This window comes from Helianthus annuus, chromosome 1 (genome assembly GCF_002127325.2).
Source record: "Helianthus annuus cultivar XRQ/B chromosome 1, HanXRQr2.0-SUNRISE, whole genome shotgun sequence".
Taxonomy (NCBI): domain Eukaryota; kingdom Viridiplantae; phylum Streptophyta; class Magnoliopsida; order Asterales; family Asteraceae; genus Helianthus; species Helianthus annuus.
Window position 1 is genome coordinate 1,926,960 of NC_035433.2, and position 13,088 is coordinate 1,940,047.

The 13,088-nt window shown below is 36.1% G+C and overlaps 2 protein-coding genes across 2 annotated transcripts; both read right to left on the bottom strand.

Moving 5' to 3' along the window:
- Positions 1–336: 336 nt before the first annotated feature.
- Positions 337–885, bottom strand: LOC110941416. Its single transcript, XM_022183053.1, has one exon. It carries the CDS (start codon positions 883–885, stop codon positions 337–339), a length of 549 nt encoding a protein of 182 aa, XP_022038745.1.
- Positions 886–6,645: 5,760 nt separating this feature from the next.
- Positions 6,646–7,194, bottom strand: LOC110941426. The gene has a single exon (XM_022183062.1). It carries the CDS (start codon positions 7,192–7,194, stop codon positions 6,646–6,648), a length of 549 nt encoding a protein of 182 aa, XP_022038754.1.
- Between the last annotated feature and the right edge of the window lie 5,894 nt (positions 7,195–13,088).

Consider the following 13,088-nt stretch of genomic DNA (forward strand, 5'->3'; position numbering starts at 1 on the left):
TTTGGTCAAAACAATCTGTTGCAAGTTTAAAAAATCTTTGTGATTTGCGACTAAAATTCACGACGTTCACTTACTTTCTAGAGATAAAACTTGAAGCAAAGTAATAAGTAGGACACACTCAATGTAACATCACAAAAAATAAAAGATTCTTTTTATTAAACCTAACACGTAGCATACCTATACACAACAATCACGATCACTATCAAACAAATGAGTATTACTAACAGACCGTTCCTAACAAAATAAAAATATATATATATATATATATATCAAGCGATCGCAAAGAAAGACAATTGCCAAAACTTCGAGGCCCAAAATGGCATCGCGACTAGCCACCTAGTCGCGTCTTCTTCTAGTGGTATGTTGCCTTTGAAGCTTAAGCTGCTCATAGAAGTTAGCTATAAACTCTTCAGCCCTAAGATCAATCCCTATTGTTTGTTCCTCACTCGTAATCTGATCATATTCGTCGTCATCATCTTCTTCATCGTATTCTTCACCATTCCCAATCAAGAAACTCTTTCTCGCTTCACAACACGAGTACCCCTCGCTCTCATCATCAAAATCAAACAAATGATCAGAACACTCAACGTGCGGATTAATACAAGGAATGTGAGGCAACCTAAACCTCATAGAATTCGGTCGGTGCATCCTAACATGAATCATAGGCGTCGCGTCAAACGATAGCTGCCGGTCACCATATTGCAATGCACCATTCCCTTTTTTAGACTGTCCAAGACTCTTGACATAGTGTGACAAGTCAAGCATAAGCCTTTTCTTGAGCACAAATACTCCACCCTTTCTAACCCATAACAACGCTAACCGAAGTAACCGCCACGCTCTACGGCTCACATCCGATCTCGATCCTGTTTTTTTCATGATCTGCATTTTTTTTGTTGTAAGAAATAACTGTTTTTGTTGGAAGATTTGTTGGAAGAAATAACTGATTTTTGTGGTGTTGATGTGTGATAAAAAAAAGGTTGTGATGTGTATATATAGATGAAAAAGAGAAGTGGGGCCTATGTGAAATAATTGGAAAATGTAATAATGTTGGGTTATATAATAAGATACGCGTTGTTTGGGAGGGGGGGAGAAAAAGAAAACAATGGTTGTGGGGCATACGGGCTGTACGCGGGCCTCCACCTCCTAAGCTTTTTCTTACGAACTACTCTTTCTATGTTGTTGTTTAATTGAGGGGGTGAACTTAGGAGAGTGTAGGAGAAGAGGGCATGAATCTAATAAGAAATTTAGTGGTTTCGGTGAGTTTTAGGTTAAATATGTGAACACGTTTAGTTAAACTGGTTTTGTTTGAGTTGATCTAACGGGTTTGAGAATTGATTTGTTTATTTTTATAAAGAAACTAGTATTTAGGACCTGCGGTTTGCGACGGAGCTGTTAAATTGAACAAAAAGTAGACGTAAAAACACTGAACCACACATTCTAGTTGAGGTGTGTTAACTTGCAAAGTTAAACTAAAACGTAAAACATATAAAAGTATAATTAAGTCGACTTAGAACCTGTACGTTGCAATGGGAAAAATATAGAGGATCAAAGTTGAAAGTAGAAAAATTTAGGGGTTAGAAACGGAAAAGAATTTATGGCAAATTTGTAAAACTGAGGGGGAGAAAAGTTGATAAATTATAGATAGGTAATATATATGTTATGTTATAACTTATAATTAGGTAATTTTCCTGTCAAAATTTGAAAGATAAGAGAAATGGGAATTAGGTTATACAATTTTAAGCGTAACTGTCTTATATACATTTGGATTGTTTTCTAAGGTCACGCGTAATGGACATTAATGAGGTGTGAAGGTTAAGCGTAACGATTGTTTTCTAAGGTCACGCGTAATGGAAATTAATGAGGTGTGAAGGGGTTTAATAACGCCTCCAACATTGTCTCCTTGTTGCATGGTGGGTGTATAAAGTGATGAAGAGGAGGAAAAAAGACATGCTCAAGGAAATCTTCTTACGAAACGGCGGTTTACTATTGCAGCAACAGATGTCATCAGGCGACAGCATTAACATCGGATACTTAGACCCAGAGTACTTTCAATCAAGCCAGTTGACGGAAAAGTGTGACGTCTACAGCTTTGGAGTGGTTCTTGTCGAGCTATTAACTGGACAAAAACCAATAACAGCATTTAGTGATGGTGGAATGTGTAGTTTGTCTACATATTTTTTGTCGGCGATGGAGGAGAATAGGTTGTTTGAAATCGTTGATCATCGGGTAATGATAGAGGGTGGAAAAGATCAAGTGAAGAGATTTGCTGAGCTTGCAAGCGGATGCTTGAATTTGACGGGAGAAAGAGGCCGAAAATGAAACAAGTAGCCATAGAACTGGAACTAATACGGACATCCAATGAAGCTGCTAGGACTGATGAGGTTGCATACAATAGCATTGAACATGCCGCGATTTGGGAAACCATGTTTACTGGAATCGAATCAGGCCCGGTTTCATCAACCTCAGATTTCCATCCACTGTTGCTTTAACAAGTTTACTCGTTTATTTAAATAACTACGTATAATTTTAATGCAAGTATGTGTGTTAACTCCCACCATTTGTTAAAGATGAGGTTGATATTGTAAAGGATGTTAAAGTGCTGATGGTTGGATCGCCGGAATGGTCAGCCGGCGCTTGGTTCGGGTTCGGGTTTTAAAAACCTGGTTTTTCTGGTTCGGTTATTTTTTTCGGGTTTGGGTTCTTTGTGCGCCATGTAAGATCATGCCCAAGGGATGAGCATTATCATAATGACTCACTACACATGGTCTTAAACACCTAGAGGGTTTTCCCTCTACCACTAGGCCAAAGCCTTAATGGGATTAAGATTTAATTGCTAATTGGGTTTAATTTTTTAAGTGGGTTAATTGGGTTTATATAATTAAATGGGATAAATTATCTGGACGTGTTAATTTTCTTGTTAGAGACTATTGGGTCTAGATAAGGTCATTTGTTTTAAAGGCTTATTGAGTTTTAAATTTTTAAAAAGTCATTGGGTTTTAAAATAAATCTATATATATTATATATCCAAAAAAAAAAAAAAAAAAACCTTGAGGGCCTTGTGCGGTCTCTCACCCGGCACACACATAGGGTCAGCCATGCAGGAGGTCATCCATCATGGATTGATCCTATATATGTACGCTTGACTGTGAAGTTATGCTTTAATTCACAACTACGTTGGTGATATTTAAGACGAAACATTTTCATGGCCATGCAATTCTCCCGTTGACAAAACATAACAATTGTGATGCTCTTTTTGAACTTTGAAAATACTTATTATATTCACAAGTGAATATATTTAAAAACTAAAATTATATATTTATTGTATCGTAATTGACTAATGGTACTTTATATTCATCATACGTGTTCATGTATTCCCTTTCTCTTACTGCCATTGCTGAACACAGCTGCCTAGAATCGCCGACAAACAATAAACATGTTCATTCGTTATTTCCTTTCTTTCGTGTTCAAATCCACAGCCATAAGATTGTTCGACGAAGAACTTATCTAACTTTTAGTACTTCCCTAAAAATTGAGTGGAAGAACTCATTATAATGGTCCCTATCTCTGTGTGTTTTTGTGCTTGTACGAATGTTCTTGATTGGCCTTTTATGCTACAAGAAAAATAGCTTTTGTGTGCTTGTTTATACGATTTGTTATAACATGTCATAGTCATATGTATTGGGTGGGGTTAGTGTAAAAAGGGGTGGTTTTGTGAGAAGTGTAAGAAGTGTTTTAAGCCCTTAGGGTGAACGGGGTGGATGCAGGGTGGGCTTTCACCGCGCGGCAACACCACCGCCGGCACTTCCCTCACCGCGCGGCAAGCTAGGGTGCGGGGAGTGTTCACTGCTTGTAGGGGAGAGGAGGGAAGAGAAGAGAGAAGGGTGTATAGTGGGCCCCACTATTTTCCAACCAATCATACATTTTTCCTTGAAAAAATGGATTGGGTGAAACCAAATCTTGTGATTAAGGGCAAGAGGAGAGTTGGAGAGGGGTGTTGACATGGACGAATTTGATTGGCTCCGATGAGAGTTTACCTCTCACCAAGAGAGGAGCACCCTATCACCCTTAGATCTTATAGTTAATGGTTGAGATAAAAAAGAGCTTAAAATATAAATTACATTTTTCTTTTTGACTAATTGGGCTAGATTAGGGGTAATAGTGTCTTCTTATATTGTATTGTTTAAATAAAAAAACTGTGATCAACTTTAATGCACATGCAAGTTTCACCCATCTTTTTTGAACGTCAATAACTTTTTATACGTAACGTTTTCAATAAAAAAATTACACCATAATAACGAGTTTTTTTATCTTTAATATGGGTACCATATTGCTATATTTATATAGAGAAATAAAATTACGTATAACATGCTATGAAGCCTACTGGAATGCAGGTTAAAACACCATACGAAGAACATATACTGGAATGCAGGTGTAAAACACCATACGAAGAACAACTACTGGAATGCAGGTGTAAAACACCATACGGAGAACATACACTGGAATGCAGGTGTAAAACACCATACGAAGAACAACTACTGGAATGCTACTGTAAAACACCATGAATGCAGGTATAAAACACCATAAGAAGAACATACGATGAACACATACTGGAATGCAAGTGTAAAACACCATGAATGCAAGTTTAAAACACCATACGAAGAAGATCTACTGGAATTGTAGGTGTAAAACACCACACATAATGTGCAATGCAATCATTACAGATGTTAAAACACCATGACTGTATTACGATTCAAGTCGTCGTGTTTTTAGAATCTGAATGGTGTTTATACTTTCAAAATAATCAAAATCATTATAGATGTTAAAACACTATGACTGTATAAGATTCAAGATGTGGTGTTTTTTTGGAATTCGTATGGTGTTTTATACATGCGAATTAACAAAAAAGGTTGATACGAAATTTATGGATTAAACAATATTTGATACCAGATTTCGAATAATAGAAACCAAATATATAGTTTCCTAAAATCTCTCAAAACAATTATGGAAAATTTTGTTAATTAAAATGATTATTATTGAAATTACCCTATTACCCTTAATCTCTAATTTTAATTAAAGACACATGTTATCACCATATTATTTCTTACACTTCTCATACACTTGCCACTTTTTACAGGATCCGTAATCCATATATATTGCCTAATAATGAGTAATATTTTGTTGGAAATTGTTAAAATGGGGCTCAATGAGTCATATTTAGGTTGTACTAACTTATATTTGGCTTTAATATGTTATAATGGGTCAATAACAATCATTTTTCTTGTAATGGGTATAACAGACCCAGGGTCGTACCTAGAGGCTTTCAAATTTAGGCAACGGCCTAAGGTCTCCATAAAAATAGAGGCCACCAAATTTTTAAAAATCTTTATGTATCATATGTGTATTACTCTATTAGGCCCAAATAAACATAACACAAATTATATTTATTGCAAAGTCCAACACAAACTAATTTTAAAATCAAAAAGGCCCAATTCCAACTCCAAACAATATGCAATTTATATTTAATTTAGATCGTCATTGTCATACTCACTAACTGTAACGTCGCACATGCCCGTTCCGCTCAATGGTGTCACTGATTGGGGGAAATTTGAGGCAAATTAGGGGAAATTAGCGGTGTCGCAAGGATAATCCAAGTTGGTTAACGGATATTTTTTTTATAGTAATATCTATATACTGCGATTTACTTAATCACTGTTTTCCCTTAAATCCCTAATTGATACTTTGAATCTTTGAATTTTGATATTGTGCTTGCGATTGAGAGTTAGAAGGAAGAAAGCAAAACCAATGTTTTCCTTATACCAATTCAAAGGGCCCCACCTCTGTAGTTTGCTTTGGGCCTCCAGAAACATAGGACGACCTTCGACAGAACTTAATTATAGGTAGAACTCATAAAAGAACAAAGAAAAGAGCTATAAACAAATAAATTGAAGAAAATAAGAAACAGCCCAGCAAAATGAATGAGAAAATCTGATTGCTTTACAAATTACAAGAAATGCCACATTGTTAAACGTTGGTGGCTTTAACACTATAAATTATATAATTTAGATATTTTATTGTATAATATTTAGATAACTTGTACAATTTATCAGTTTTGCGAGTATATATAGATTTTTGGTTTTACTTGTAATTATGGTCTTATGGGATTTGAATATGTGGCTGACACAAAAACGATTTTCTTTTTTAAAAAATATATATAAATTATTATCGACGGGAAAGCGTCGCTAGTTAGCCTAAAAAGTTGCAGAATTTGTTACAAAAATAGTCGGTATTAATCCAAATATCCATCGTATAATTCGTCACTATTTGGTCAAAACAATCTATTGCAAGTTGTATAAAAAATCTTTGTGATTTGCGACTAAAATTCACACGTTCTTACGTTCTAGATAAAACTTGAAGTAAAGTAATAAGTAGGGCATGCTCAATGTAATATCACAAATGATAAAAGATTCTTTTTATTAAACCTGACACGTAGCATACCTATACACAACAATCCCGACCACTATCAAACAAATGAGTATTACTAACAGACCGTCCCTAACAAAATAAAAAAAATATATATATCAAGCGATCGCAAAGAAAGACAATTGCCAAAACTTCGAGGCCCAAAATGGCATCTCGACTAGTTGCCTAGTCGCGTCTTCTTCTAGTGGTATGTTGCCTTTGAAGCTTAAGCTGCTCATAGAAGTTAGCTATAAACTCTTCAGCCCTAAGATCAATCCCCATTGTTTGTTCCTCACTCGTAATCTGATCATATTCGTCGTCATCATCTTCTTCATCGTATTCTTCGCCATTCCCAATCAAGAAACTCTTTCTCGCTTCACAACACGAGTACCCCTCACTCTCATCATCAAAATCAAACAAATGATCAGAACACTCAACGTGCGGATTAATACAAGGAATGTGAGGCAACCTAAACCTCATAGAATTCGGTCGGTGCATCCTAACATGAATCATAGGCGTCGCGTCAAACGATAGCTGCCGGTCACCATATTGCAATGCACCATTCCCCTTTTTGGACTGACCAAGACTCTTGACATAGTGTGACAAGTCAAGCATAAGCCTTTTCTTGAGCACAAATACTCCACCCTTTCTAACCCATAACAACGCTAACCGAAGTAACCGCCAAGCTCTACGGCTCACATCCGATCTCGATCCTGTTTTTTTCATGATCTGCATTTTTTTTGTTGTAAGAAATAATTGTTTTTGTTGGAAGATTTGTTGTAAGATTTGTTGGAAGAAATAACTGTTTTTGTGGTGTTGATGTGTAAAAAAGGTTGTGATGTATGATGTATATATATAGGCTGGATGAAATGGAGAAGTGGGGCCTATGTGAAATAATTAAAAATTGTAATAATGATGGGTTTATATAATAAGATACGCGCTTCATTGAAATGTTTGGGAAAGGGGGAGAAAAAGAAAACAATGGGTGAATGAGTTGGTGGGGCCTAGGAGCGTGTGGGGTATACGGGCTGTACGCGGGCCTCCACCTCCTACGCTTTTTCTTACGAACTACTCTTTCTATGTTTGTTTAATTAATTGAGGGGGTGGAGAGTGTAGGAGAACAGTGCATGAATCTAGTAAGAAATTTTACTTGTTTGGGTTTAGTTTACATAGGTTTGGGTGAGTTTTACTAAATTGGCTGTGTTTGAGTTAATCTGATTGCTCGAGAATTGATCTGTTTATTTTTATACAGAAATATATGTTTTATGCTGTAATTAGGGTTTTTTTTTTTTTTTTAATTTGAAAGATTAAAGAGAAATGTTTTTTTATTTGAAAATTATTTATATTAGTGAAAGTTCCAATCATTAGGGCAAATTAAATAAGGATAGTTTTAAGCATAACTACCTTATATATGTTTGGATTGTTTTCTAAGGCATGGGTAATATAGGGTCGTAAAAGGGTTTGATAACGTCTCCAAGAAACATTTCTAGTATAATGCCAAATGCAAAGAAAATAAAATGGAAAATAATGATTAAAAGGGCGTTAAGAGGCGTTAACTATTACATATTTTTTAAATGGTCGTTATGATGCTGATGTGGTGGAAAATGTGTCTTATGAGTCATTAACCATTACGGATGATGTAACTACGTTATGTTCAATTCGGGGTAATGTGTCCAACACATAAATGTCACCTATTTAACACCCCTATTTATTTATTTATATATTCATTTAATTATTTATTTATTTATTAGGTTTTAATCAATAAAAATGTAATTTTGGTGTGAAAACAATGAATAAAAGCTGTCTTCCTTCCAACAACAAACTGGAGGCGAAGACTTTTGGTTTACTTTTTTTATTAATAAATGATTTACTTTTTTTATTAACAAATGATTTAAGTTGTTAGTAAACATCCATGCATTTTCCATCTTCCTTCCTATTCCCTTCTTTAAGTTTTTTGTTCTTCTCACCAATGATTGATATACCGTATACGTGTACAACATTTATAATTGGATACTGAATTAAATTATGTTCAATTGTAACAACGAGTATCTTTTCATACAAATTTACATGATGAAAATATTGGTAACTTAAAATAATTTTAATAATTCAAACTATAACCTATAGTACCATAATGATATACAATGACAATTTAATAAGTGATACTCTTAAATTTCATTTTTGTTTCCACTTATACCAGTATCATAAATTTACACTTGATTTTCACTCAATTTCGCTCATAAGTAATGTACGTTTAAACTTATTATAAACATCCATATAAGCGAAACTGAGTGGAAACCAAAAGTAAATCATGTGTAACCAAACCTATGATGATTATGCAAATTGGGATTGTTCTTGGTAAAGAAAGTAAAAGATTGAAGTGTTATTGGTCAAATTGTCGGTATGAATTATAATCAACCAATAATAAGTACTAGTTTGATTATTAAGGGAAGGAGGGGTGGTTCACTAGTGATAGTTTCTATCACTCCCACTATCCAATCAAATCATGTCATGTCATCACCCAATATTCTATCACTAGTGATGAAATGTAGGGGGGTGGTATCACTAGTGATGGGATTCCAATGTACAAGTATTAATGCACAATGTACAAGATACACATTCATCACCAAAATTTTTCAACGCATTATACATATAACTCGTTATACTCCATCACTAATGATGGAATTAGGCGGGGCGGTGTTCCACGAGTGATACTATTGTATCACGGCCCATAACGATGCCACCCCGTGTGGCCTAAGTTGAACTCGCCCAACACATTTTCTCATTCTCTATTACATTCTCTTTAAAAGTAATTCAACGTGTTCAATCCGTTATAGACTTAGAAGACATAACAGAAAAAATAATGGCTGGGTCTATTCGCACACGCTGTTTGTCTTTTTGCACATCCAAAGCGCCCCGCTATGGCCAAAGCGGGGCGCTTTGGCTTTGGTCAACAGACAAGGACTGACTTCTGTCAGTCCTTGTCTGTTGACCAAGCCAAAGCGCCCCGCTTTGGCCATAGCGAGACGCTTTGGATGTGCAAAAAAGACAACTGGCTTGGTTGGGGTTTATTTGGGTTGATGTGGGTTAGTTTGGTAGGGATTTTTGGTTGAATTAGTATGTTAGAGATTTTTGTAGTAAAAAAATTTTATGTGAGATTTGCCGTTGTGAATGGGAATTTGTTTTTGAATGATTGAATGTTGCCTTTTTTGAATTAAAACGTTGTTTATTTTATTTTATTAAATTTGCCGTTATAATTACGTCGTTACGTCATTATTTTTATAGAAGTTGTATAACATAAGTTCAACGAGCGTTAAATAAAACGAACACGTTATTTGTTTTTGAATGATTGAATGTTGCCTTTTTTGAATTAAAACGTTGTTTATTTTATTTTATTAAATTTGCCGTTATAATTACGTCGTTACGTCATTATTTTTATAGAAGGTGTATAACATAAGTTCAACGAGCGTTAAATAAAACGAACACGTTATTTGTTTTTGAATGATTGAATGTTACCTTTTTTGAAATTAAAACGTTGTTTATTTTATTTTATTAAATTTGCCGTTATAATTACGTCGTTACGTCATTATTTTTATAGAAGGTGTATAACATAAGTTCAATGAGCGTTAAATAAAACGAACACGTTATTTGTTTTTGAATGATTGAATGTTGCCTTTTTCGAATTAAAACGTTGTTTATTTTATTTTATTAAATTTGCCGTTATAATTACGTCGTTACGTCATTATTTTTATAGAAGGTGTATAACATAAGTTCAACGAGCGTTAAATAAAACGAACACGTTAAATAAAATATACAGAAAGCCATAAGAATTAAACGTGATGTAAATAGAAGATTAACTGCAATATATATATATATATATATATATATATATATATCAGTTTGTACATACAATACACAACAAAAAGGTACAACTGAGTACATAATACATAACAAAACACTAAACAAACAAACTAATGTACTAATCCTCGTGCGGTGGGGACGGTGGGAGGGGACGTGGAGGCAACGCAGCGAGCTCTCGTAGCTCAAGTGTGTGTGAATCGCACCTAGTGTGTGTGTTTGGTTGTTTGGGTGAAGTGGGGGGGGGGGAGATGCCCCGCTTCAGTGTATAACGAGGGTCCAAAGCGCCCCGCTATGGCCATAGCGCGGCGCTTTGGGACCAAAACGCCACGTTATGAGCATAGCGGGGCGTTTTGGGGTTTTTTTAAATTTTTTAAAATTGTATTTAATTAACAAACGGATCAATAAATAGTCTAAATTTGCCCTTTTTTCCTTTATACATCATTTTTTAATATATATGGACTATACGGCAAGTTCCGGATCAAATCGGTTACGTGTGATGTCTTATTCCGTTATCTCGTATCATTTAGGTTTGAAATCACAAGTACTCCTGTGAGAAGTGTTATGTGTATCAGCCGCCTACCGTACATGAACATGACGTATTTTTTCATTAATTGCAGTATTATGATGTATATTGTCATTTCGGGTCGTACAAGTGCGTATTGAATCCGATTGGGTCGTGTCGGTGACATTCGGTTTTTAACGTGATGTAACGCGTATATTGAACAAACACAAACGTGGTTATTATTAAACACATTTAAGATACACAAACACAAACGTGATTATTATTAAACACATTTAAGATACATCGTGAACATATGGGGTTGCATTAAGGTCAGGGGCACGATACGTAAGCATTTCGTACGTGTTGATCTGATCCATGTATAATGTATGCCAGGCTGCTGCGCGCTCTGTTCTGTTCGCTGTCCAGAGTAGGTTTGGGGGAGGCATTGGATAACAACCTCCAAGCTCTACATGTATGAAATGCCCCTTGTCGACGAACACAACCGCAACTACCAGGTGAGGTTCCTCAGCTTCGTTTGGGCCGCCCAGCATAGGGAAAGTTGTATCGCTCCCACGAATGTCGAAGGTGTGAACAATCACACCGTATCGTTGGGCAATAAGAAACCCCGTCTCAGGCATCGACATGTAATTTTCGATACCTGCTCGTCCCACCCCCTTGAAATCGATCCGTTTAACCAGCGCATCATAATGTCCTACATTTTCCGGATCGAAAACCTGCCTCCAAAGCGATTCGTTCATACGTAACTCCTTTAGAAGCTGTTCCCGGATCTTCAAATATGAATTTTGTTTCACTCCTAACCCAACAGCCACCGATCTAAATCCACAATGACCATCTGGTTTCACGTCCTTTATTTTAACGATGTATGGATGGATCACTTTGGGAATCTGAGATGCGTAGTTGCGGATCGCTATATCCGTCTTAGGACCGAGCTTGATATTCGGGAAATCAGGGTGTAGGTTGAGCGGTTTGGTATTCTTTCCTCTGCAAGAATCTTCGGCTGATATGTACGAGCTGTGACGGGGAAGATCGTCTGAGGCATCGACCCAAGTTTCTTCTGACGGAATGTAAGAGCTTTGTCTAGCAGCTTCAACCCTTCTTTCTTCCTGCGTTTTCAATGTTGGTCGACCACGAGTTTTCTTCAGAACAGCAGGAGGTTTTTTGTTACTGTTCCCTGGATTGAGGATTTGCTGAAACTTTTCAAAGAAGCTCCTTTTCACTTGAGGGGGTGTTGGATCGATCTGTTTTTTCAATTTTTCAAATTCCGCGTCTACATCAATATCCTCTATTTTATTCCTTGCAGGCTTGAAGTCAAGCTTCTTCCAAAACACGTCTATGTGTGTGATCCGGATTTGCTGACCTGTGGATGAAAACAAATTAGGTGGCAAAATCATAACGAGAAAGTTCAAAAATAATAATTACCTTTATTTTCCAACTTTTCCAAACGACAGGCACATGGCAAACCACAGCTGGTAAAAAGTTGGCAACCACAGCTTGCACCGTAGGCTCTCAACCCGTCTTCCTTACGTTTTAGTTCGATACTCAAAAGCTCAATCGCATATATTGAAACCTTTCTGAGAATATATGCAAGCATGGGCTGATTCTTGTGGTGCGTCATCACTTTTCGGAGGCTTGTTTCAAAGGTACTTCTAATCTCGGTGTATTGTTTAGCAACAACATGATCAACATACAGTACAAGTTTATCCAGTGTGTTGCGATGACTTGGAAAGTGACTTTTTAATGTTGCATGCATGCTCTCAACCCTGTTGGTCGTAGTCTGGTGAAAGTTGATAGTTCGGTTAATCCAGCAAGATACAAACTTTTCACGGTACGGATCCAACCAGGATTTCTTCATATAATCATAAACCTCTAAAATTAAAAAACGTAAATAGTCAGTTTTTGTTATTATATAAAATTTGAACATAATTATGTAAGAAATACTCACGTTCACGGTCAGCTTCTTTCAGCTGTGCTTCAAAGTTTTCCAAGTTATACATGTATATTTCCTCGGTCGTAGACTCGCACAATGTCCAAAATGTACGTACGAATTCTTTCCACTCCTTGTCAGAGAATTTCTTCTTGCTGTTCTTATTAATATTTTGTTGAATATGGAACCGACAAAGATACTTATGCGCTTTTGGAAAAACTTGTTCACACGCGTTCATTAGCGCAAAATCCCTGTCTGTTAAAATCACGCGCGGTTCCATACATCCTGCCAGCATAGACTTGATCCTCTGCAACACCCATAGGT

What these genes read in the sequence shown, in the direction of transcription:
- LOC110941426 (XM_022183062.1), bottom strand. Translation starts at nt 7,194, where the DNA reads ATGCAGATCATGAAAAAAACAGGATCGAGATCGGATGTGAGCCGTAGA.
- LOC110941416 (XM_022183053.1), bottom strand. Translation starts at nt 885, where the DNA reads ATGCAGATCATGAAAAAAACAGGATCGAGATCGGATGTGAGCCGTAGA.